We start from the raw sequence: 25,249 nt of genomic DNA, 5'->3' as shown, positions 1-25,249 counted from the left end.
GATAGAGAGGATTTGAGAGGAATAGATGTGTGTTTGTGTTTGAAATGAGTATGGAATAGAATTATTTATAGAGTAAAAAAATTAAAAATTTAAAAAATGAAAATAAATATTTAACGGTAATATTACCGTTTGAAAAAAAAAAAAATTTTATTAAAAATCGATTTTTTTTAAAAAAAAATGAATTATTGCGTCATCAGTGACGACGCCCACTCGCGGGCCAGCGAGTGGGCGTCACGCACGCATGGGGACGTGCCACGTGTCCCTGGCGCGTGGCGAGACAGCTCGTCTCGTGTCTCTCCGAGACGAGCTACGCGACGAGACGGTCGCGAGCTGGAGACGAGATGGGCGCTGCAATGCGTCTCGCGGGGGTCTCGTCTCTCCGAGACGAGACGCGAGCCCGGCGCGAGACGCGTTGTGGATGGTCTGATTCTCTAGGAAGTATACATTTTCTTCGATGAGTCCATAAAAATGGTGACAATCAAAACAACGTACCAAACGAGCAACGCACGAACTTGAGTATATGTCGTCATGCTAAATTACTACGTCCACCTTGTGTGTGATATAAAATCTCGTGGAATATTAGTAATGATATCGTTTTCTTTGAACGTAATTAATATTTTCATAAAATAGTGAGTACTAGTAGTATTTATTTAACGAAAATATAGTACTTATTGAAATATGAGGAAATAATTACTATGGGTGGGCTGTTAAGTATTATGGCCCAAGCAAGAGCTCACAGGCCCAATGATAACATAAGCAAATGCAAACTGATTTCGATCTCTTCTATAGAAATGGTTTATTATTAATTTTTTTGCATACATGTTTAGCGATTTTATAAATTTTACGTATCTACTGAAAAAATTTAAAACTTATAGAAGGATACTTACAACCGTCTCAAGTGTTCATTAAAAAATTGACAAATTACTTCATCTCCATGGAAAAATTAATACTCCGTATTTATTTCGAAGATAAATGATAAAATACTCCAAATAAATTCATTAGTTTGTAGGCCTAACTAAACCTAAATAAATTCGGTACATATAAGAATGAAAGACAAAAAATACGCCCCTTCTTATATTTTTGTTCATTCACCTCAAAGCCCAAATTGAACATTTGTTAAATGTAAATTATTGATTTAAACTACGAATCAACAAATTTTGAATGGTTGCACTCCGTATTCATTTTATCAAGTGTTCATTTAATTTTACTTGTGTTTGCGTAAATGATGCTTCATGATTGAATGATAAATGCTCGGTCAATCCAAAACTATAGAAAAATAAAATGAGTTTGAGTTAAATAGATTTCCACCATTAAGGAGTAGGAGTAGGAGTAGGAGTAGGAGTAGGAGTAGGAGTATCAGCCGGAGCACGAGTATAGGACTCTATCCGTGTCTCGTTAATTGACATCAATTTTCTTTTCTCAATTAATTGACACTCTTACTTTTTATTACTTTTGGTAATAGACCTTATATTCCACTAGCTCATTTCGTTTACAATTTATAATAAAATTGATGATTATTGATATATAAAGGGAGGATTCATATTTCACTAAGAGCATCTCCAATAGCAATAGCCCAGCCACAAACTCCTCCTGCCACATCATCAGCACTAAAACTCATCCTGCCACATCATCCGGACAAGCAACTAGACAAGCAATAGCTCAGCCATAGCCCAGCCATAATAAACAAAATTATAAAAATAACAATCACACAAAATACGGAATTCAACTTACGACACAGATACGGGAAAATGCAATAATTTCATTTAAATTAAAAAAAAGGTACATTAAAAAAATTACAAAATTACAAAAAAAAAACTAACGCCGTGCAGTCCTCCACGCCCACAACTCTTCAATTAAATCCTTTTGGAGTCGAATATGAGCTTCCACTTGGCGCATGTCGGCATGTGCTTGGAGGCGGCCGACTTCATCGTGAGGTACCCCCACTTCATACGCTGGGGGTGGCCACGCCGTGGCTTGGACCGGCTTCATTATCGTCGTTGGCCCAACTAGTCAGTTGTACACCTTCATCTTCGACAATCATGTTGTGCATGATAATACAGACGTACATTATATCAGCAATGCAGTCGACATGCCACAAACGCGTTGGACCCCTAATTGCCGCCCATCGAGACTGGAGCACATCAAATGCGCGCTCCACGTCCTTGCGCGCCAACTCCTGCCGTTCCGCAAATTTAGCCTTCCTCTCATCTGATCGTCTTCACAAAGACGGGCCACCTAGGATATATCTCATCCGCCAAGTAGTAACCTATATATCATGCTGGTTCTCGTTGGCGACAAAACTGATGGCCGGACTGACGCCCTGGCACTGTTCGTTGAAAAGGGGCGACGAGTTGAGGACGTTGAGGTCATTGTTCGACCCGGCTACCCCAAAATATGCATGTCAAATCCACAGCCGGTAATCAGCTATGGCCTCGAGGATCATCGTGGGATTCTTTCCCTTGTTGCCGGTCGTGTAGAACCCTTTCCAGGCAGCGGGGCAATTCTTCCACTCCCAATGCATACAATCTATGCTGCCTAACATACCCGGGAACCCATGTTTCGCCCCGTGCATCTGCATCAGCTCCTGGCAGTCTTCGGGGGTAGGGCTTCGAAGATACTGATCACCGAATATTTCAACCACGCCCTGACAGAAATACTTCATACATTCAAGGCAGTCGACTCGCCGATGTGGAGGTACTCGTCCCACATGTCTGTCGCGCCTCCGTAGGCCAACTGCATGATTGCCGCAGTGCACTTTTGAATAGGTGTGTGGCCGGGTCTGCCAGCCGCATCGTGCCTGAAGCGGAATCACATATATCGACGCTCCAAAGCGTCAACAATACGCATAAACAGGGCCCTGCTCATCCTGAAACGACGCCTGAAAATGTTAGCATTAAACCGCGGCTCCGGTGCGAAGTAGTCGCCAAATAGCCGCTGATGTGCAGCTACGTGATCCCGATCAATCACTGCTCGGCGGTGGACAACGGGTCGAGGCCGAGGTACCGCCGGCTGCAAGGCCCGTTGTATCAGCCGGTCGATCTCTCGGGACGCATAGGCCTCCAACTGTTCGTTCAAACGTCGTTCGAACTCCTCAGCATCCCCACCACTACCACCAGTACTACAACCCGCGTTACTCATTTCGTGTTGTTGATCTTGTACAGAAATTAAGATAGAGAGAAAACTCGTTCAAACAAGTGGTGCAAATGAAAATTACGTGCAGATTGCGTATATATAGTGTTTCAAAAAATAAATAAATAAATAATTCCGCTCGCCGATCGCTCGCCGATTGGAGCCTGCAATGGCGGCCAGGAGATCGGTGAGCGCATCGCCGAGCGTTCGGGAATCGGCGTGCGCTCGCCGATTTGGCGCTCGCCGGCTGTAATGGTTCGGCGAGCGGACCGGCGAGCGCCAAGAATCGGCTAGCCGGTGCGCTCGCCGCTATTGAAGATGCTCTAACTTTTTTTCATCAAATTTCTACTATATTCTTAAAACTCGTGTCAAATCAACCGATATCAGGTAAACGAGGACGGCAGGAGTATACTTGAGTATCTATTTTGCTCAAAAATAAAATTATTTTAAAAAGTCAACGTAGAAGGTAACACGAGTAAAACAGTCCACGTAAGGGCGTGACCAGTAAGTACCAATGCGGTGTCTCCAATCTACTGCCTTATTATTGACACGTGTCAAAATATCATTGGTCTACGTAGAGTGGATCTAGCTCTCTCTATTTACAATTTCAGTCACGCAGTCTCTGCGCGTGATATCTACTCTCCTGTTTTCAACGAAGCCCCAACTGAAATAGTAATTCAATTCAATCATCATAACTTCTATTTTCCAAGTAATTCTCTCAGAAATCTCCAAACCCTGCCCATTCCGTTCCCAGTAGTTGAGAGGATCGATTATGAAGTTAGGGGAAGCGCGCTGGCTGTGGACGCTGCTCATAGCGGCGGCGGCGACGGTTCCAGCGACAAGTGGATTGTGGTTGGACTTGCCGACCTCGGGACAGAAATGCATCTCCGAGGAGTTGCACAACAACGCCGTTGTTTTGGCTGATTACTACGCCTTCATCGGAGAGGACTACGATGTCAATGCTACCTTGGCTCCGACCATCACCGTTAGGGTAAATTTAATTTGCTTGCCTTTGAATTTATTGTTTTGGATCTAATGATCGGTCTCGATTTTTGTTGTATTCTGCTATTGTTTAGAATAAAAAAGGTTAAAGTAAAAGAAGATTGAAAAATGTTGTGAAGTTTTTGTTCATCCAATCAGGAAATGTTTTGGATTAAGTTTAGTTTTAAAATTGAATTTGTTTTTGTTTATTGTTTGTTTTAGTGAATGGTAAGGTCAATTGTTTGATTGTTGTGAGTTTAATATCAACATTTTGATCTGTAAACAGTGTCTTTTCTCCTTCATCTCTGCTTGATCTTTTCTATTAAAGAAGGATGTAGTTACTGACTTACTTCTTTGCTTGAGGCTGCTGCTTTATAGTTTAGGTGTGAGTGTGATTATTTACTATGCCATTGAAATGAGTTTTAGTAGAAGGACCAATTGAATGAATTTTGATGTGCATCGATCCTTTTCCCGTTGTTTGGTCTGAAGAATTTGAATAGTGGATTTCAAATTCCTTATATAATTTTACCTTAAATCAAAACAACGAATTCACGGTTTCAAAAAATTCCATTTCAAATTCCCTTGTCAGAGCAGAGACACTGGTATTTTATTCTGCATATGTTTGAGTAATCTAAGTTAGTACTTAGAATAGCTACTGATGCCTCGAACTACTGTCATGTCTAGCTAGGATGAATCATATGGCAAAGGGACTCTCAGCCTATGTAAATTGTAATTCAATGAAATCACTAAACTTCATCCATGCCTGTATTTGTGGAATGCATTTTTTACCAAAGCAGTTAGATTTCATCTCCTGTCTTATGATAGCAAGCGGCTTATACAAAATGATAACATTAGTAACTTGAATGTGGCACCCTTTGCTGTAAGGGAACACATTTTCTGCAATTAGAATTTTGAAGCGACTTCTTGGCTCTATGTGATGTAGTATAAGCGTATTTTAGAACTCAATATTGTGTAGAAAAAGCTCAGTTGTGTGAAAGTTATCATTCCATTGTCTTTAAATTTAGGAGGATATTGACATTCTAATAATAATAAAAAAAAAAGAAATTTTCTTATGTGAGATTTTATATTTGAACATGGCTTTTTAGGTTACATCACCATATGGAAACGAGATCCATCACAAGGAGAAAGTCGCTCACGGTCAGTTTGCCTTTACGGCAACTGAGGCTGGGAACTACATGGCATGCTTTTCACTTGATGGTGATCAAGGAGGTAAAAAGGTGACAGTTGGTATTGACTGGAAAACTGGAATTGCTGCAAAAGATTGGGATACGGTTGCAAGAAAGGAAAAGATTGAGGTAAACGAATTATGTTTCAAACCTGTGTTTTTTATGCTATATGCTGATGATCTCATTAATATCGCTCCTCTCTTTCAGCACATCTCTTTACCTTATCATAAATACAATTATGGTTTGTTAATTATATATGATGCAGGGGCTTGAACTTGAGTTGAAAAAACTAGAAGAAGCAGTGGAAAGTATCCATAATAATTTGTATCATCTGGTAAACAGGTATGTCAAAATCTGATTACCCTATATATGCACTTTTCTCTGTAATGCCTTAACTTGCTATATCTATTCCTGTCTTTTCCAGTCATTCCACTTGAAAAATCATCGCGACCCCTCATTTTTTAATATAAAGGTCATTTAATATACATTCATAGTAAATTTTCATAGGATCTGTTAGTTCTATTAGACTGGGATAAGGCTGCAAAAATAATAACCCTCTCAAATAATTGAAGATGGAGAGCTCATGATAAGTGTTTGGTGCTTTGTAATGTAATCGAGGAAAATTGTTGTTTTCCTACTTTTCTGCTCAAGATGCCGTGCAATCTCTAAGATTTATCTACTTGTTTATCACTATTTCTTAACCATTTTATAGTGAATAAACTTATGGTCTACTTGGGAAGTAAAAACTAGTTACTCCTATACACGTATCTCAGTTGAATCATCACATTTTGCCTTGAGCTGCTGCGCTATAATAAACTTGCATACATGATCGAATCATTCAATGTCCGATTAACTGATACTTGTGTCTGATGGATGCAGGGAAGAGGAGATGAGAGAGGTTAGCGAGAGCACTAATGCTAGAGTTGCGTGGTTTAGTTTGATGGCCCTCGCCATCTGCATCGTGACTTCGACTCTCCAGATCTTGTATTTAAGGCGATATTTCAGGAAGAAGAAGCTCATCTAGACCCTTTACAGCACTAGGTTTTTTCTTCTTACAGAAACCAAATCCCATTACAACTTTTTGAAGAAATCAGGCAATTATATCAATCGATATGTAGTAGAACTAATTCGTAAATACACTTATCAATTTTATCGTGTATATTTCTCTATTGTTTATCCTTTCATTTGATTCGTTATTCGTGTTCAATTTTCATTATACTCTGTCGCATTTTCTTGGCATAAAATCGAAAAAAATATATACTATGAACTATGATTCTTTTTGTATTTAAAAAACGTGCTCATTCTCGAATTTCGAATATTTAGATTTTGCAGTACACAATCTGATGAACCAATCAACTTAGTCCATTCAAACATGCCAATTAACTCTCTTTTTTATATATATCAAACTTATATATATCGAGTTTCAAATTAAAGAATTTACAAAAGTACTACCGCTCTAGCTAACAAAACAATTTTACAACAGATTCTATAAAAATATTAGTACTCCGTACCAATTATTTAAGCCATTTTTAGTGTTGTCACTTTTTTTTCTGCTTTTCATCTTTTTTTTTTAACAAAAAATTCATTGGTGAAATTGCTAAAACTGAAAGTCTAAATATATTATATTCTAAAAGGCTCAAATGTAAAAAATTATTTTAGGGCACCCACAGTGGGGCGGACGATAGGCCTGGGTGCGCCATTGTCCTCCCCTGTGGGTGCGCGGACGATGGACGATGCGTCGTCCTCGTCCGATAGATAGTCCGCGGAGGAAGCGCAGACGATAGGGCATCGTCCGCGCCATCGTCCACTCACTGTGGGCGACGCGGACGATGCAACACATTTTTGTTTTTTTTTTAAATTCGAAAAATTCATTTATATAAATACCCCCTACCCTACCTTCATTTGTAACATTTTCATTCGCATTTTCACTCTAAATTTACATTAGAAAATGGATTCCGGTGATTACTCAAGTCCCAATAGTCCGATGTTTGGAGGTGGTGCACGTTGGCCGGGTACACAACCTGACGAATATCGGTCGTACCCCGACACGCAGTACGATCCCGAATTCAGTACGGATTCGTACGGTCTGTCTGACATGGAGCCGTCTCCAACTCAGTACGGATTTGATGAGCTGCGCCGGAAGTTGGGGCTTTTGTAGAGTAGTCAACTTTTTTTTTATTTCTAACTCGTGTAATTTTTTTTAATCAATGTAGTATTTGTCGTTTTTTAGTTAATCGTTGTGTTTTTTAATTAGTTTGCATTTATATATTTGAAAACATTTAAACTAATTAACAAAACATTAGTAAAACTTATAGGGCGCACGTGCCCCACTGCAGGTGAAAGGATAGGAGGATAAAATGCTGACGTGGCGGTGCATAGGGCAAGCTTTAGGGTGCCCATTACTGATACCCTTATATCCAAATTTTACATAATTATTTGGAACCTGGAGATTAATTAATAATTAATTAGGCCGCCTAAAACGGTACTAAATTCGGCAACCACTTTCAAATTATTAACTTTTGCCTGACTTCTTTCACCATATCCACTTCCAAATTAACTAAGAAAAGCTGTCACCTATTTCAATCCATTGTAAAATTTGAGCTGTTGATCTTATCTCCATTGGATAATGGATTCACCAAGTGAATGCATACCAAGTTTATACATTTGTTTAAGTACACTACTTTATCTCGGTTAAAATCAAATAATATGTTTGAACGTATTTAGCTATTCTACATAAGATATTAGTAAAACTTAAAAAATAGGTCCAGCTTTGATACGAGTAAAGAAAAAATGACGTAAAATTGTGTAAGAGCATTCGCAACGGTGGCGCCGTAACCCGCGTCCGTCCACACCGCTGGCACTGACGTGTCTCGCCGCCGCTGCGCTCGCGCCGCTGGCACGGCGCTGCTCGCATCGAGCAGCGCCGTGCCAGCGAGCAGGTGACGTGGCGGCACGCGATTGGGCAACGGCATAGCCGTTGCCTTTGAATATATTTTTTATTTAAAATTCGTTATTTAATTATAAATAATGATAAAAAATAAAAAAATTATTTTCCAAATCCCAAAAATATTGCCGTTTTTTTTGCCAGTTTTTCTGAATTTTTTGGAATTTTTTATTTTTTCCCCCCAAAATCATTTATAAATACACACATTCATCATCCATTTATCACATCAAATCACCTCTCATTCATCTCTCATTCATAATTCTCATACAAACTATCAACACATTCATCCCTTACTCAAAACCTCAAATGGATTTCACCCATCTCATGGCGGAAGCGGAGCGCGAAGAACAAGAATACTACGAACAACATCGTTCCGCTTACGAAGCATATGTCGCGGCTAATACCCCCGCTCCTCCTCCTCAACGAACTAGATCAACTCGCCGCTACATCCATCGGGACCGAGAGGGAGCCCACGAAAGGCTCGTTGCCGACTACTTTGCCGACCAGCCGCTGTTTCCGGCAGATTACTTCAGGCGCCGTTTTCGCATGTCAAAGCGCTTGTTTATGCGAATTGTCAACACATTGTCCGCACGTGTTGAATTCTTCCAAACAGGTCCAGATGCAGCCGGCCGGCAAAGTATCACGCCTTTGCAGAAGTGTACGTGTGCCATCCGACAACTCGCTACTGGGCAAACGGCCGACATCTTCGACGAGTATTTGCATATCACCGTCAACGGAACTACATACCACATGGGTTACTATCTCGCCGATGGTATCTACCCAAGGTGGTCGACTTTCGTGAAGACGCTCAGCAACCCGCACGACCCGAGACGAGTTCTTTTTGCGCAGCGTCAAGAGTCCGCGCGGAAAGACGTCGAAAGAGCCTTCGGAGTCCTTCAAGCCCGATTCAACATTGTGAAGGCCCCGGCTCGGGTGTGGTACGTGAATAATATCGCCGACATCATGTTCACGTGTATTATCTTACACAACATGATTATAGCCGACGAAGGGCCGAGAGCGGTTAGCTTCTACGACGAGGATGAAGCCGGAAGCTCAACAGCCAGGTCTCCCCCAAGCCGAGGTGAGCATACGGCGGTTGGCCAGAGGATCGAGACAAGGCACACAATGCGCGATACCCGAACTCACATTCAACTACAAGAAGACTTAATCAAACACATGTGGGCGAAATTCGGCAACGAGTAGTGGTTTTTTTTAATTTTTAGTATTTTAATTATGTAATTTTTATTTTTTAGGATTTTAATTATGTCGTTTTTATTTTATTTGTCTTTTGTTATATTATTTAGGTTTTTTTAATGAATTTTAGTATTATGGAAATGTTTTTATTTAATTGAATTTTAAATTAATTGTGCTCGTCCTTGTGGAAGAGCACAGCTGTGGGTGTTGTGCTCTTGCCAGAGAGCAGGCAGAAAAAGTGGGGCCGAACCCACAACCGTGCCGCTGGCAAGAGCACGATTGTGGATACCCTAAGACTAGTTTATTGATGATTATTAAATTTAGATAGAAGATCAAAACATAACTAATCAACAATAAGTTAATTATTTGCATTACTTTATAAACTGTAAGGGGCAGTAGTAATAAGGTTGAAAGATAATATTGAAAAGCAAATAAAATAAGGTTGAAAGATAATCTTGAAAAGCAAATTAATTTCAACCTCTTCAAAACTACTCCCTCCATCTCCCAATAATTGTCCACTTTTGGTTCTGGCACGAGTTTTAAAAAATTTAAAGAAATGTGAGTTGAAAAAGTTAGTGGAATATGGATCTCACTTTATATGCATATTAGTTTTATAATAAAATATGAGTGGAATGTGAGAACTCTTATTGTTTATGCTAAAAAGTAAAAGTGGACAATTAATAGGGGACGAACGAAAATGACAAAAATGGACAATTAATGGAGGGACGGAGGGAGTAATTTATGCTAGAAGATCCGAAAATTCTGTACGGCTTGAAAAAAATATTGATATTCTCTTGTAATATGACAGCTGAAATTGATTGTTACGATTCAGCAAAAGAGGAGTACTAATTTTATAATGAAATTGTAAATAAAGAATCGTTTAAGAAGAAGTTAAGAAACGTGTACAGAGTTGAGAAATGGATAATATTCTGTCCAAATCAGGTTCCGTTTTGCAAAGAACAGAATTCTATCGTATATAGTTATCGCAACCAAAGAATTTACCTTCGATAAAGCTGCTATTTTAGCATAATGTTTTGCTAAAAGAAGGACAAAACTATGCGCCACACACAACGATGCAAGTTAAATCAAATTATTCTCGACGATGTTGACTAATATTTCGTTCGTCCACAATTAAAAGTTACTTCCTCGGTTCCTCCGTCCCTTATATATTGTCAGAATTTGACTGAAAATATAATAGAAAGTTGATTGAAAAAGTTAGTTGATGTAAATCAAACTTTTAAATATTTCTAATTTATACATAAAATGTGAGTGAAAATGAGTTAGTGAAATGTGTAATCTACTACCAAAAATGGTAAAATGTGAAATATGACAAATTTTGTGGGACGGACGAAAATGGAATATGTGACAAATTTTTAGGAACGGAAGGAGTATATTTTTCTACCATGACAAGTCCATAAAAATTAGTCTATCTTCTATTTTTTATAATTTTCTACTCCCTCCGTCCCTGAAAGTGTGTCCCATTTTTCTATTTCTTTTCGTCCCATAAAATTTATCTCGTTTCACTTTTTACCATTTTTTACAGTGAACCTCATATTCCACTAACTCATTCTTATTCACATTTTATTATAAAACTAATACGTAAAAGTAGGCCTCATATTCGACTAACTTTTTCAACTCACTTTACATTATATTTCTTAAAGCCCGTGCCGGATCAAAGTGGGATAATATTTGGGGGACGGAGGAAGTAGATTTCATTCTTAGCTGCTAATATTATAAACATATTCTCTTTTTTTCTATTTTTCAGTACTTTATTAATTTTGGTGTCATTTACCACCAAAGGTATTGATAGTGGACAATAGTACTATATATATAGATTTAAGCCGCATTTGATTTATTAGACAAGATTATAATAATATACAATATGAGCTAAAATGAGATTAATTTGTCTAGAATTAAACTAGTTATATGAGAGGAAGCGAGACTATTAGTCATGAGATACAATGTAATTGCACTGTAGTGATATGTCAAAATATATTGTTATGGTAAAAAAATTATTAGAAAAAAAACAACCAAATAAGAAATAACATTAAACTTAACTTTAGTAACAAGTAAACATAGTATCTCAACGGCTCCGTATAATATAATATGTACAGTATCATCTAATTTCTACGTGAATATAATGAATGATCGATAATAAGTAGGAGTATAGTAACATATTTAGATATAACACCATGCATATACTTTTAATATGCTACGAAAATGCTCTCAAACCAAAAGATGACAACCTAAAGTGTATACACAATTCAGAATAAAAATAACAATAAAAAATAATAATGCAGGCGTTCTATTTAAAATCATTAAAAAAAAACACACGTTGAGGCACTATCAGTCGATCTTCATCTACCAGAGAGTAATAAACTATCCATCAATCTTCATCAATAATCTCAAGTGAAGTTTAAATCGAAACAGAAGTTCTAATCAAACCATAAAATTGATCGTCATCTGAATATGTTTAATATTTGAATTTAGTTAAATTAGATATCCAAACCATAAAAATGTTATAACTTGATCTTGATCTGAATATTTAGTATCTGAATTAAGTGAAACAAGATAGAATTAAACTAGAGAGTGATAATTTCATCAAAGTGGGGCTTTTTAATTTTTTCGAAATATGAGGTAGGAATCCACCAAATCTCAAAGTTGGGATCTTACAACGAAACCACCCAACATCAATCTCAAAGTTGGGATCCTTCTTCATTTGTCTCCCAATTGCTGCAAATTCTACATCTACTTCCAATCTTTTCCTTGATTAATTACGTATTTTTTTATTATTTAATTAATATATATATATATATATATATATATTCAGAACATGAGAATTATTGCATCATGATATTCCAGTTGATTCTTCTTCGGAGTAATAATTTCTTTATTCATATAAACTATTTCAAAGATACTAAAACTAAGTATCTTTCGTCATGGTCAAATGCTACTAGTATTAATCTTAGCAATTATTTAGAACTGATGTGCGCCTTTTATAAGTATCAACAGTATCAAATTATCTTATATATTATCTTTCGTTGGGATAGGTGTGAAATTATATAATTAGTCTACTACTGTTAAGTTGTGTATTAATTAAGTAATAGGAGCATATTGGTATGTGTATCTATTTATATTTTGTATTGATCGGTATATAGAATTCCACATATATGTATAATATATAATGATTGAACTTTTTTGGCTTTATAGTAAACTACACCAATATGCTTAATGGTATATGTATATATCTATATTTTGTATTGATATATAGAATTCCATATATATGTATAATAATGATTGAACTTTTTTGGCTTTATAGTGAACTACACAATTAATGCTTTATAATAATGCATGTGCACAGATTTATAAATTATACTCTATGTAAATATGTATGAGAAATGTTATGTTACACATTTTGTGCGAGTATGTAATATTGTGAGTATTAATGTATGTGTAGCGTTATTTGTTTTAACTTATACATTTAGTTTAATTTTAATATTTGAAAATTCATTATTAACATTTTTAATTTTACAAATTGTATCGAAATAAAAGCTCATTGTAACAATTTTAATTGTCGACGGGGCTTGCAAACACAATTATGTTTCCCTTTTCAAATTATTGGTGCATGATTTATTAATTAATTAACTACATCACCTTTCTTCGAAATCTCTTTTCAACATATTAAGGACCATAAAGCATATAGAGATAAATTAGCCTTCCTCCATGCAACAAAAAGATGAGCAAAAAAATAAAATCAAATCCCCAACTTTTTCAAAAGAGGCTCATAAAACTCATATAAATACTAGTATAATTTTAGGTACAGTACGTTTTAATATATATCGGCTATATATTGCATCGGCGCCTCAACTTTAACCTCATTAAAATAATTTATTTTCTTAAAATAAACAATAAAAGAATTGATCAAATATATACATACATCATCGATTACGGTTCGATACATTTCAATATATTGTACTAGTACTAATACGTTATCTAAAAATTAAAATAAAAATATTCATAAAAAGAAACTAAGAAAAGAAACGACATGAAAATCTTGACCAATGGTAAGATTGATCTCTCAAAATTGGAGACATATATAGTGATCGAATCAAGATATCAAATTGAAAAAACATTGAGCATTAAGAATTAACTAAACTATAGCCACCTTTTAGACCCATCCATGCACGTCTTTAATATTAAATAATTATTAGTATAAGATCAAAGTGGATTCTATTCAAAATACCTTAAGCAATTTAACTCTTTCTTCAAGTCCGTTAGCTTCAATAATTGCAAATAAATTGCATGCACACAAATAATTAATGAAACCAAACATCCCCCACAATTATTAACATTCATCCAATGAATGAACAATAAATAATTAACAAACAATTATATAATCCTAAGTGTCCACTCATCATCCACACATTACCTCAATCAAAGAGCACTACACCTTGATAATTAAATCCGCTAATTAAACCTATAAAATGGGCTTCTTCATTTTCCATTATTAATTTTTTCTAGAGTAATGCCCTTAAACACTCCATATACATAAAATTACTATAAACAAGAGTTACTCAAATATTAAATGCACGGAATTGATACTGTATATTTACAGTGAAATTAACTAACTCGATTAAAAAAAATGAAGTTTTCACTTCTCCTGGGATTTTGTTGAATCTATCTCTATATACGTAGGTATATGCGTGCATGTACATGCAAAGTAGTAAGTTGAAACTTGAAACACAATAATATTTTTGTGGAGGAATCCTCGTAATCACTTATACTCATGTTATTTTCATGTCTGATTTTTCGTTTTAGTAGTTGTAAGTAATAAATATAATTTGCATATGATATTAATTAGGCCTGTGCTGGACCAAAACTTGTACTACTTTGGCATGGAGTATACATTTGCAACATTTGCATCAGCCACAGTCAACGTCTTGCCTGCCATCACTTTCATCATGGCTGTTGTTTTCAGGTATAAATCACCTATCATTTTTATTTCAATTTACTATGTTTCTCTACTTATATAATCTCTATTATTAAATTAATATATAAAAATATGACAAATTCATATTTGACATGATGCAGGTTGGAGAAGGTGAAGTTGAAAAAAGTGCATAGTTTGGCAAAAGTGATAGGCAGACTAATAACGGTGATGGGAGCGATGGTGATTGTTGAAGGATGTGAAGAGGCACAACCTCAAGCTAAAGTTGCAGTGATGGAGGATCAGAAAGCTGGTACTAAAAGTGATGAATCGATGCATTCCATTGGTGCTCAAGATCCACGCAAGACCAGATGTACTGGATTCGTATCACTTGGATGCATAGCTGGAAAGAATCCAGCTAATGTGAAGGACCACAAGCTCTCATATAGGGACATGGCTGTACAAGTGATTGCAAGGTAGAATTAGTCAAGTTTCTGTTATGATTAGTCAGATAAATTGATGATTATCATTCTGATTTAGTAAAAGTTCTAGGTGCTTCTTGATAAGGCTATATATGTGTAAGGTGTATCGAACTTTCAAGGCAATGAGACAGTAGCTTTTCAATATTCCTCTTTAAGCTACAATGTATTCTGCTTTCCAGATATGTTTTCTCTCTGTTTCCTTTCAGTGATGACGTTGTACAAGGGCCCCGTAGTCGACATACTCTCACGGAAGCGGCCACAAAGCAGCCGCAGTCGACAGCGACCAGCACTGGGTCACCGGCACCATCATGCTGCTTTCATGTATTGTGGGATGGGCTGCCTTCTTTATCGTACAAGTATGTCTCAAATTAAACTCTAATTTACTAGTACTACTATTAATTAGAGTATTTCAAAATGATTTATTTGATTATTATATTGAACATATATATTACAGAACAAAACGTTGGAGGAGTATCCGGTTGAGCTGTCATTGTCATCTCTGGTATGTGTGATGGGAGTTGTTGAGGGTGGAATTGTGGCTCTAATTATGGAACGTCGTAAGAGTGCTTGGGCTAATTGGCTTCGATTCTAGGCTGCCTATTCCGTAATTCTCCCTCTTATATTTCATCCTTTAGTCCCGAGGGCCCGTTTTCGTCACTGCCTTTAGTCCCTTGAGCATGATCATCACTGCTGTGCTCGGAGCCATTGTTCTCTCCGAGCAAGTTCATCTTGGAAGGACTATTTCTACACACAAAATTTTAAACTGTTTTTAAATAACTTGATTACTAGCAAAAATATTCAAAGTGATTTAAAAAAATTTAAAAGGACTCGATGAGGCTAATTACTCAATTGGGCCTACATTGGGCTGGTGTGTGTTTACAAAAAAAACACAATTTTATCACACCGTAACCGATAAGCCCAGTCCAAGCCCGTTCCGTTCTTTTTCTATGGTGGGTTGGACCAATATATTTGACAAGTCCAGTAAAATATTAGCTCTAACATGATAAACCATGCAGCTTGATTGGAGCAGGCATCATTGTGGTTGGGCTTTACTCGGTGGTTTGGGGTAAAAGTAGAGAGAGATCGGCTGCTCATAATTCAGACAACAAACATAGCTACATCAATGATGATCAATTGCCTGTCTCAGACATGAAAACATCAGACCAAATTGATCATCAAACTACTCCAAAATCCTTGCACGTAGCAGAGCCATGAAAGCCATGCAGAATATACATATATATGTGTATGGGAGATGAAGGCAGTATGTGAATATCTTACAATCTCAATGTTATTGTATTAAGGGAATATATACCTTATGATCTGCAATTTTGAGTACTGCTATTACTATACAATTTTAACTGGTTTAAGTGTAATGACAATATTTAAAAAATATTACGTGGAGTGGATCAAAGATAAAAATAAGTGTTTTATTTAATTTGGCTAAGTGAATTTAGGGATAAAGGATAAAATGGGAAGCAAATTTCAAATATGATAATTGGGCTAGCTTTATTGTGAGCCCATTTTACGCTGCATCGAAGCTGTACATTTATTTAATTCCTAAGAGTTGCGATGAGTTGATAGATGATAGCGAGTCAAATCCGGCCCATTATGTCCTTTTGGATGATAATTTATCAGAAAATGATGTAAATTGCAAAATTTGAGTTAATTTTGCTTAGTTTTATAAAGTTTGAATTATCATAATCATAAAGTTTTAACTTTTTTCAAGCATCATATTCATGTACAAAACGCCATCTCTAATTTTGCTTAGTTTTATAAAGTTTGAATTATCATAATCTTAAAGTTTTAACTTTTTTCAACCATCATATTCATGTATAAAAGTCATACTAATTCAAATTCAACAAATGAAACTATTTACTTTAGTAAAACGTGAAGTTGTTTTGTTGTGCAAAACATGATACTCTCATTTTGGTTGACTTCCGATGATATCACGTAAGTAAGTCATCAAACTGTGTAAGCGGTGAAAACTTAATTAGATGCAAAATCAGAACAAAATAATATTATAACTTAGTTGCAAATTCAGAAGATATAATAATTTGATAATTTACAAATATTTTAAAAGTGATATATAAAATCAAAATTTGACCAAAGTCAATTACCCATATTTAAATGGAGGAAAGTATCAATAATGGAGGGAAAATATGATCCCAGACCTATAAATCAAAATCCCCCAATTTCCCACATTTCACATTTTTGAAAATACTAAACCCTCTCCCCATTTCTCTCACTCTACAGAAGCTACAACATATAGTCACAGCTAATCTGCACGTATCGCCTCGGTTACATTTCTCTCCGCACACTTCAGCTGCGCCATTGGTAAGATTATCGTTGTTTTTTCCCTCGATTTTCGGTGTTTTGGCTGTACCTGTTTGGTCCAATTGTGTGATGATTAAAGTGCTTTGTTTTTTTTTTGTTCGGGTGTGTTTGTGTTTTTCCGCTGGCAGGAAATAGTGAAAAATGTCGATTGAGGTTGGAGAAATGAGCGGAGAAGTTGAAGATGAGCTGATTGATCTGAACAAAGAGCCGCCAGTTGAGAGGAAAAGGAAAAGGAAAATTAGTGAGAAGAGTAATCCGGATCATAAGGAGGCTGATGGTCTACCGAAAAATGGTAGGGTTTTGAGGTCAAGAACAGTTGCCATGAGCGATGGTGAAAAACAAGTGATTAAGATGGAAATAGTTAAGATGGAGGACAAGGAGAGAGCACAAGTGCTGGAGATGGCGTGCGTGGATAAAAGAAAGGTGACCGTTGTGAAGAAAAAGGGTAAAAAGAAGGGTAGACGGGGCAGACCTCCCAAAACAGAGGGTAAAGATGAGGTTTCCTCGTTGAGTAAACAGAAGAAAAGGTCTGGGACCAGGAGGCTACCCAAAGAGAAAGGTGTTTTGCCTTCAGATACCCCAGAGAAGGCTAGGCGCGGGAGGCCTCCAAAAGTAGAAAGTGAATGTGTGGCTTCTTCATTGGTTGAGGAAAATATGCAACAGAAGAAGGTTGATGATGGTAGTGATGGGGGTGGTAGAGGTCGAGGAAGGCCTCCGAAAGTAGAAAGTGAATGGCTGGCCTCCTCATTGGATAAGAAACATTTGCAACAGAAGAAGGTTGGTAATAGTAGTACCGAGGTGGGTAGAGGTAGAGGAAGGCCAAGTATTGCGCAAAAGGGTAAAAGGTGTCCAAAGGGTGAGAATGAGGATGTAGGGTTGGCAATCAAGAAGAAAATTGTCAAAAGAGGTAGAGACCGTAAAGAACCTGGAGTTAGGGTTCAGTCAAAGAGGATAAAGATTGGTATGAGTAATATGGGGAATGGTGTTGTGCAGCAGAACAAGAAAAAAGTGATAAAAGAAGGTGATGAAGGTAAGGAAACAGGGTTAAGGTATCAAAAGCAATTAATTAGGGATCAAATAGTTGCTATGCTTCAGAAAGCTGGATGGTCTGTTGAATACAGGCAGAGACTTACCAGAGACTACTATGATGCAGTCTATGTTGACCGGGAAGGAAGAACTCACTGGTCAGTGACAAAGGCTTACAAAAAGCTTGAGGAGAAGATTGATAAGGGAACTGCAGATGATACTGAATTTTTGGCATTTACTCCTATCCCAGAAGAGACACTTAGGATACTATTCAGAATGACTGAGCCAGGCAAGAAAAAAGGTAACAAAAAAAAGATGAATGCCACAGGAAGGACTATCAAAAGAGCTACTAAGAAGGAGTCATCATCAGATGGGAAGATTAAATCAAGACGGACTTTGCAGGCTCGAAAACCTAGGAATGGATCTGATTCGGATGATTATGAGTTATATGAAGGAAAACGCACTTTGCTTGCTTGGATGATTGACTACGGAACTGTTCCTCTTGGCGGGAAGGTGGAGTATAAGAGAGGAAGGAGTAAAAGAATGCTAATCGAAGGGAAGATCACGATGGATGGAATCTGTTGTGATTGCTGTAATATAACTCATACAATACGGGGCTTTGAGTCTCATGCTGAAAAGACACCTGGAAAATCATTTCGGAATATATATTTGGATTCAGGGAACTCTCTTCTTCAATGCTTACTAGATTCCTGGGGAAAACATGTGGAAACTGATAAGATTGGATTTGTTTGTGTGGATGTGGAAGGGGATGATCCAAATGATGACAGATGTAATGTGTGTGGCGATGGTGGTGACTTGATCTGCTGCGATAGTTGTCCATCGACTTTCCATAACAGCTGTCTGCATATTGAAGTATGAATGCATGGCACCCTCTTCTCAGCTATTGTTTTCCCAAAGTCTTTGTTCTTTGCCCTCAACTAATAAATGCAGTTTACAATATTTGCATGGCCAACCAAACTTGATTTTGTATGTGCCTTCTACATGATTGTACACTCTAACGTTGTTGAGTTTGTTACATTCCTAATATTTCCTTATAATCATAAACATCACATGATTGTTAAATAATGTAAATCTTCTCCATTCTTGCTAGGTACTGTATCATTCATTTGTGTTGAAATGATGAATTGGCTGTGATATTTATTTTAATATAGTTTACTCTAACAACAAACTTTGAAATGGGGTTTCTCTTTAATTTCACCCATTATTGGATATTATGACTTTTTTGTTTCCTGGTTCAAGTGGTGTAGCACTCATAAGTTCAGTTTCTACAGATTCCTTCTGGAGATTGGTACTGTGTTTACTGTTCATGCAAGTTTTGTGGAACTGCGTGTGAAAGTACCGCAACCAGTGACGACGAACAGAATTTATCTTCTGAATTGTTGGCATGCCGTTTATGCGAGGAAAAATGTAAGTTTAATACATGCCTTCATGTTGCCAAATGGTTTCTGAACTGCGTATTTGCAACTTCTAACTTTCTGCAGTTCACTTGCATTGCACCAACGAGACGATAGCTGAAGATTTTAGTGATGAAAGTAATTCCTTTTGTGGGAAACAATGCTTAATGGTATTTACCGCTTGCTTTCGCAATTTTAGTACTTTCGTCTTTCGACATTCAGTGAATATTTCCCTTGTAATTTTAATTCCAAGAATATTTACCCCACACGGATTGCTGCTTATAAAGCAGGGTACATCTGGGAATGCTGACATTCCTTTACGTAGTGCATGTGTCTCACTGGTAATTTTGGTAATTTGTATGTGTAATACATCAAAAAGGATACTAAAGGTGTTCGGTTACTATTTTACGTGACTTAGCACTTAGCAGACCCTTTTATTGGTTCTATCTCTAGGTCAATGCCTTTTATACACTGTCAAGCATTTATATTCTTTAAAATGCATAGGCCTTTTGCTTTTTAGTTTTATGGACTTCCCCACAGTCAAAATAAATTTCCATCGAGTGGGTTTCATTTGTAAAAACTCACTCAGGACACGTGCACCTCACGTCGGATATTTGTTTTTTTTTCCTACTTGAATCGTCACAGTTCCAAAACACCCAATTAAAATGAGGTCATAAAAAATAGTGAATATAATAATTTATGATACATTTAATAGTTTGGCACTAATACATCTAGTAATGTTCATATACAGATCTTGGATCAGTTACAGGATTTTCTTGGTGTTAGACATGAAATGGGAGAAGAATTTTCCTATACTATTCTTCAGCATCGTGTTATTAATGATGATGCATCACTTTTTGGTAATTCCTTGAAGATAGAAAGCAATTCCAAGTTAGCTGTTGCTTTCTCTGTTATGGATGAATGTTTTGAACCTATCATAGATGAGCGAAGTGGAACCAATATGGTTCATAATGTTGTCTACAGCTGCGGGTAAGCTTTTCCTACCTAATTGCTTCTTCTATGCTATCTTATACTCCCTCTGTCCACCAATAAATGTCCCTATTTGCAATAAGGGGTGTCCACTGGTAAGTTATCTAACACCCAACTTATAATAAGTAAAAAGGTGGGACCCTGTCTTCCACTAACACTATTCACTCATGACACACTCGAACTGTGCCAAAACCAAATGGGACATATTTTGGTGGACGGGGGGAGTATCTAGGTCTTTAAATAGGAATATATGTAAAATGGTAATTGATATACTTTTGATGGAAACCCACTTCCTGAGCTTTCTTCACTTTCAGTCTTCCACATAAACAATATAATCTTGACCTTACATTGAAACAAAAGAAAAAGGAGCTTATAGCTATTAAAACAAAAGGAGCTTACATTGAAAGTAGATAAAAAAAGAAAAAGACTCAAAAAGAGAGGAGCTAATCAGAGTTTTAGTGCCTTATGATGTATTGTTTGAATGAAGGGTCTGAGTTTTAACTAGGTTATGCATGAAATTGTTACCTACAAGAGTATACATTGAAGCCCATGCAGTTTGACTTGTGAGGATAGTTTTAGCCTTTCCTTTGCTGTACAGAGTCTGTCTCTTGGGCCTTGGCATTGACCTTTACATGTTAACATTCTTTGGTATATCAAATCTAATTTGCAGTTTTTTTTGCTTGTTCCAGTTAATGATGAAAGCAGACACTGCACTATTTTAACTAAATTTTAGATAAACTGGATATTTCATTCTTCAATCTGTATTCTATTTTCCGTAGGTCCAATATTAGACGGTTGAATTATGATGGATTTTATACCTTCGTCCTAGAGAAGGGTGATGAACTTGTCGCGGCAGCATCAATAAGGTAGTCATTTTGAGTTGCTACTATTCTGTATGGACTTGCTTGTTTTCTTTACCTTATATGCTTTTATGTTTGATAGTACTTTATGTGTACCTTGTGAAGCAGTGTCTAGTATTAACAGACCAATTCATGAAGGAGTTAGCCTTGTGATAATTTATGTTATCCAAGATTGTTCCAGCAAAGCCAATGAGATTATTACTTGAAGAGATTGCAATTTCAGACTTTCAGTAATAATCTGATTTCTTTCATCTGCAGTTTCTTGCGAGATTTTCTGTAGTGTTTAATGTCTTTCACCAATTAGCATGGATTTATCTTGTTTGTCAATTTGATGTTATGTTCACCTTTATTATTTTCTAAAAGCTGCTATGGTATAAGGATAATTAAGGTAAAATGATGAGGACCTAAGTTAAAAAAGGAAATGTTCCTTTAATTTCATGTCAATGATAACTGCATACCTGTTTTAAATTATTCCTCCGATGTACATTCTATTTTCTTTAAATTGTCAGATTTTAGTTTTTAATTTTTAATTTTAATTTTCTGGTACCTGTTTGACTGTTTTATATCCTTAACATATTTATATACTGACAAATTCCATTATGTTATTGCTGAAAACAAGAATCCATGGGAAACAATTAGCAGAAATGCCTTTTATTGGAACTCGATTCGTGTACCGGCGTCAAGGGATGTGCGGCCGGCTCTTACATGCAGTTGAAAAGGTATGCTTTCTTTGTTTAGAAGATGTGGGTTTGATCTCATGTAATCTATTATATGCTGTAGTTAAATATCCAAAGCTCCCTCATTATTTCCTTTTTGTGGGTAAATTTCAATAGCGTTTGTTTTTTATACATATTCTGGGATATGTAAATCTTGCAATTTCTTTAAAAATTGTCCGGAATATATAGTGCTGCTTTTTGCTTCAAATTTCTACTGCTATGGATATATCCCAATCCACCAGTGTTTCCATCTGGCAATTTTCATCTATCATTTTGTATTCTTGTGCGCAAATTCGAGGTCTGCTTTTCTTGTTGGTCTGCTATGAAAATCTATTTTCCTGATATATGTTGTTTTGCTATTATCATGTATAATCTCTTATCAGATTCTGTCCACTCTTGGTGTTGAGAAACTGGTAATACCCGCTATATCTGAACTTAACGAGACATGGACAAAAGTATTTGGCTTTCTTCCCCTTGAAGAATCAATGAGGCAAAAAATGAATTATATGAGCATGATCGCGTTCCCTGGGGTGGACATGTTGCAGAAATCTGTATCAGGCCAACAGTCCGTTAGAGCAGAAAATGACTGTGCAGGTATTGATCCTTGTGCATACGTGTGCATGTCTGTGCATATCTGGTGTGTGTTTTAGCACAATTTCCAATAGAGTTTGCTCTGTAATTGTAGCCACTGGATGCGCTGAAATCAGACCCCCTGAGCATGAAGTTGACGTCAAAGAAAACACTGCATCTGATTCAAACAATCATGCTGAAGCTGCAGCTCAAGAGAAGCAAGGTGATGACACCGGAGGGGAAACTGCTGCATCAAACGAAGATGCATCTCAGGATGCTGAAATCCATGATAGTGAAAAAGATGCTATCATGGAATCAGCAGCTACGGAGTCCACTGCAGCTCAAGAGAAGCAAGTTGATGGCACCGGAGGTGAAGCTGCTGCATCAAACGAAGATGCATTTCACGCTGCTGAAATCCATTATAGCGACAAAAATGCTACTATCATGGAATATGCAGCGGCTCAAGAGAAGCAAGGTGATGACACCGGAGGGGAAGCTGCTGCATCAAATGAAGATGCATATCAGGAAGACATCAATGTTGAGTCTATTGATGGCGAACCTTCTCAAAATGGGGTTTGTCTCGACAACACTGATGTGCCTGAAGAGGAGAGAGCCTGCCTTCATAGCCAAAGCAGCGGAATTAGCTGAGGAATGAATGGCTGTGATGCTGAGGGGAGTTTTGTCAAATGGGAATGACTGTCAAATGAGGCTGTGGAAAGTGAAGCTGGAACTTACTAATGATATTTCCTTTGATTAATATAACCCTGAGTAAATAGGGGTTAATTTTTCTCTACATTTTGGATGAGATGTCGAGTTTAAACTTGTATAGAATATTAATCACCTCCCTTTATGAATGTACATCTTTTGAAGTTAGTAGCTTAATTTCATGCTAATGAAAGTTTTCAAGGGGTGGGTGGGATATCAAACGAGTTGTGCATTTTTGGATAGGGGCAACATTGTGCATGCTTCCATGTTGCTCATAATGTCAAATTTGAAATACTTCCTCTGTTTACTAACAATAGTCTTTGGTAATGGACTACACATATTTTACGCAAAATTAGTAAATTAGGAAGGGTTAAAGAAAAAAAGATGTTAAAGTAGTTATTGAGTTTTATATAGAAATTTACTAAGGATTAATTTATAGAGTATCCAAAACGAAAAGCATGCCTATTGTTGTGAAATGAGTAAGTATAATAGTATGTAACATGAAACTAATATTGATTTTTAGTTATTACCACTGCTTAGTACTTTTAATAATCCAATTTTGTGGTATGTGAGTAAATTGATTTAATGTTATGACTACTCAATCCTCATTAATGAGCATCCTTTGCCTATTGGACAATATCCATATATTTTGAGACTAAAATACAAAATATTTTTGTATAAAGTACAATGTACTATTAGTAATAAAATGATTGTTATTATTGGGTGCATCGAAGTCTGTGCTGGAACACTAATTCGTCTTTACTTGTGACTCAACGATAAGATTCAGAAATTTGAAAGTTTAGGCCAATTATAATTGGAAAAAATATTACTCCTATATTATAATGTTTCAGCCTCTGAATTTCTGGCTTCTTCAGCAAATGAAATTCCAAGGAAATGAAAACTGAAAACTGCCACAATTTGGTGGGACTATAATTATTAACTCAGTATTCAATAATGTGGGGGGTCATTTGAGACCTTAATATTGAAGAATTGGTTTTTTAGTTTACCAACATAATCAACTTTGACTATGTGTTCAATCACAAAAGCACACATCACTATGCTGCAAACGCAAATCTTGTTTTTTGCTATGTTTTTAGTATTTTATTTGTTTTATTCATCTATCTATATAATACTACTATGTTGGATGGGATCCCCTGCTGTGGTGGGAGCACAGCAGGGGCTGCTGCCCTCACCCAAACAAATTTTTTATATTAATTTTTTTTTTTTTTTATAATATAAATTTATTATTAAAAAATTTGGTTGTGTGAGGGCAGCAGCCCCTGCTGTGCTCCCACCACAGCAGGGGATCCCCATCCTGTTTCTTTGTATTACAAACCTATTTCTTCCAACGCACACAGTAGTATAGAATACATTATCTATATTTCATAGTTTCTTGTTAACAGTAGTATACAAATATATCTTCTCAAGTTTATGGAGTACTACTTCTTAATTAAGACATTAGCTCGGGATTAAAATAGTAGTAATAAATCTTGAACTCAAAAAAAGTGATGAAAATATAAATAAATGAAAAAAATAAGACTTTGAATAATTGAAGGGCAGAATAGTAAATAAGGTTAGAAGAAAGGGACAGCGAATCCGGCGAATTAAACGGGAGCAATAATTTGGCTGAATGACTAAATTACAATGACACCCTTTTCACATTGGGTAAAAATAAAAGCGACTCAGAATTTAATTTTTACAGTTTGCTATGTGATTACTACTCCTATTTATATTCATTTTCCGGTTTGTTTTTATATATTCATTTATTTTTTGTGTCATTAATTTAGTA

At 36.5% G+C, this 25,249-nt stretch overlaps 3 protein-coding genes across 7 annotated transcripts; all 3 read left to right on the top strand.

Annotated features, from left to right (window-relative positions):
• Positions 1–3,773: 3,773 nt before the first annotated feature.
• Positions 3,774–6,481, top strand: LOC121795125 (transmembrane emp24 domain-containing protein p24delta4-like). The gene is made up of 4 exons (XM_042193579.1): positions 3,774–4,120; positions 5,217–5,426; positions 5,563–5,639; positions 6,177–6,481. The coding sequence occupies exons 1-4, from the start codon at positions 3,902–3,904 to the stop codon at positions 6,319–6,321; spliced, it is 651 nt and encodes a 216-aa protein (XP_042049513.1). The 5' UTR covers positions 3,774–3,901; the 3' UTR covers positions 6,322–6,481.
• A 7,488-nt stretch (positions 6,482–13,969) lies between these two features.
• On the top strand, positions 13,970–16,161 carry LOC121796174 (WAT1-related protein At4g08300-like). Of its 5 annotated transcripts, none has more exons than XM_042194962.1 (6): positions 13,970–14,130; positions 14,297–14,413; positions 14,527–14,838; positions 15,051–15,200; positions 15,299–15,346; positions 15,861–16,161. In XM_042194962.1, the coding sequence occupies exons 2-6, from the start codon at positions 14,331–14,333 to the stop codon at positions 16,057–16,059; spliced, it is 792 nt and encodes a 263-aa protein (XP_042050896.1). In that variant the 5' UTR covers positions 13,970–14,130; positions 14,297–14,330; the 3' UTR covers positions 16,060–16,161. The 5 variants fall into 5 exon arrangements, 4 of the variants coding, with proteins under 4 accessions (XP_042050896.1, XP_042050888.1, XP_042050880.1 ...); XM_042194954.1 differs by having other exon boundaries at positions 13,970–14,158; XM_042194946.1 differs by having other exon boundaries at positions 13,970–14,205.
• An 896-nt stretch (positions 16,162–17,057) lies between these two features.
• Positions 17,058–23,681, top strand: LOC121811236. Its single transcript, XM_042212057.1, has 9 exons — positions 17,058–17,178; positions 17,307–19,077; positions 19,497–19,632; positions 19,707–19,789; positions 20,371–20,609; positions 21,389–21,475; positions 22,089–22,188; positions 22,569–22,779; positions 22,871–23,681. The coding sequence occupies exons 2-9, from the start codon at positions 17,320–17,322 to the stop codon at positions 23,401–23,403; spliced, it is 3,147 nt and encodes a 1,048-aa protein (XP_042067991.1). The 5' UTR covers positions 17,058–17,178; positions 17,307–17,319; the 3' UTR covers positions 23,404–23,681.
• The last annotated feature ends 1,568 nt before the right edge of the window (positions 23,682–25,249 follow it).

This window comes from Salvia splendens, chromosome 1, assembly GCF_004379255.2.
Source record: "Salvia splendens isolate huo1 chromosome 1, SspV2, whole genome shotgun sequence".
Classification (NCBI taxonomy): Eukaryota; Viridiplantae; Streptophyta; class Magnoliopsida; order Lamiales; family Lamiaceae; genus Salvia; species Salvia splendens.
Note: the sequence above shows the minus strand (reverse complement) of the source record. Positions and strands in the feature narration are given on the sequence as shown.

Excerpts from the sequence above, each read along its gene's own strand:
- LOC121795125 (XM_042193579.1), top strand. The coding sequence starts at position 3,902 with ATGAAGTTAGGGGAAGCGCGCTGGCTGTGGACGCTGCTCATAGCGGCG. Across the intron at positions 4,121-5,216 it reads CTCCGACCATCACCGTTAGG|GTTACATCACCATATGGAAA; the intron begins GTAAATTTAATT and ends ATGGCTTTTTAG. Across the intron at positions 5,427-5,562 it reads CAAGAAAGGAAAAGATTGAG|GGGCTTGAACTTGAGTTGAA; the intron begins GTAAACGAATTA and ends TATATGATGCAG.
- LOC121811236 (XM_042212057.1), top strand. The coding sequence starts at position 17,320 with ATGTCGATTGAGGTTGGAGAAATGAGCGGAGAAGTTGAAGATGAGCTG. Across the intron at positions 22,189-22,568 it reads TCTTACATGCAGTTGAAAAG|ATTCTGTCCACTCTTGGTGT; the intron begins GTATGCTTTCTT and ends ATCTCTTATCAG. Across the intron at positions 22,780-22,870 it reads AGCAGAAAATGACTGTGCAG|CCACTGGATGCGCTGAAATC; the intron begins GTATTGATCCTT and ends CTGTAATTGTAG.
- LOC121796174 (XM_042194938.1), top strand. The coding sequence starts at position 14,283 with ATGATATTAATTAGGCCTGTGCTGGACCAAAACTTGTACTACTTTGGC. Across the intron at positions 14,839-15,050 it reads GCTGTACAAGTGATTGCAAG|TGATGACGTTGTACAAGGGC; the intron begins GTAGAATTAGTC and ends GTTTCCTTTCAG. Across the intron at positions 15,347-15,860 it reads AGCTGTCATTGTCATCTCTG|CTTGATTGGAGCAGGCATCA; the intron begins GTATGTGTGATG and ends TAAACCATGCAG.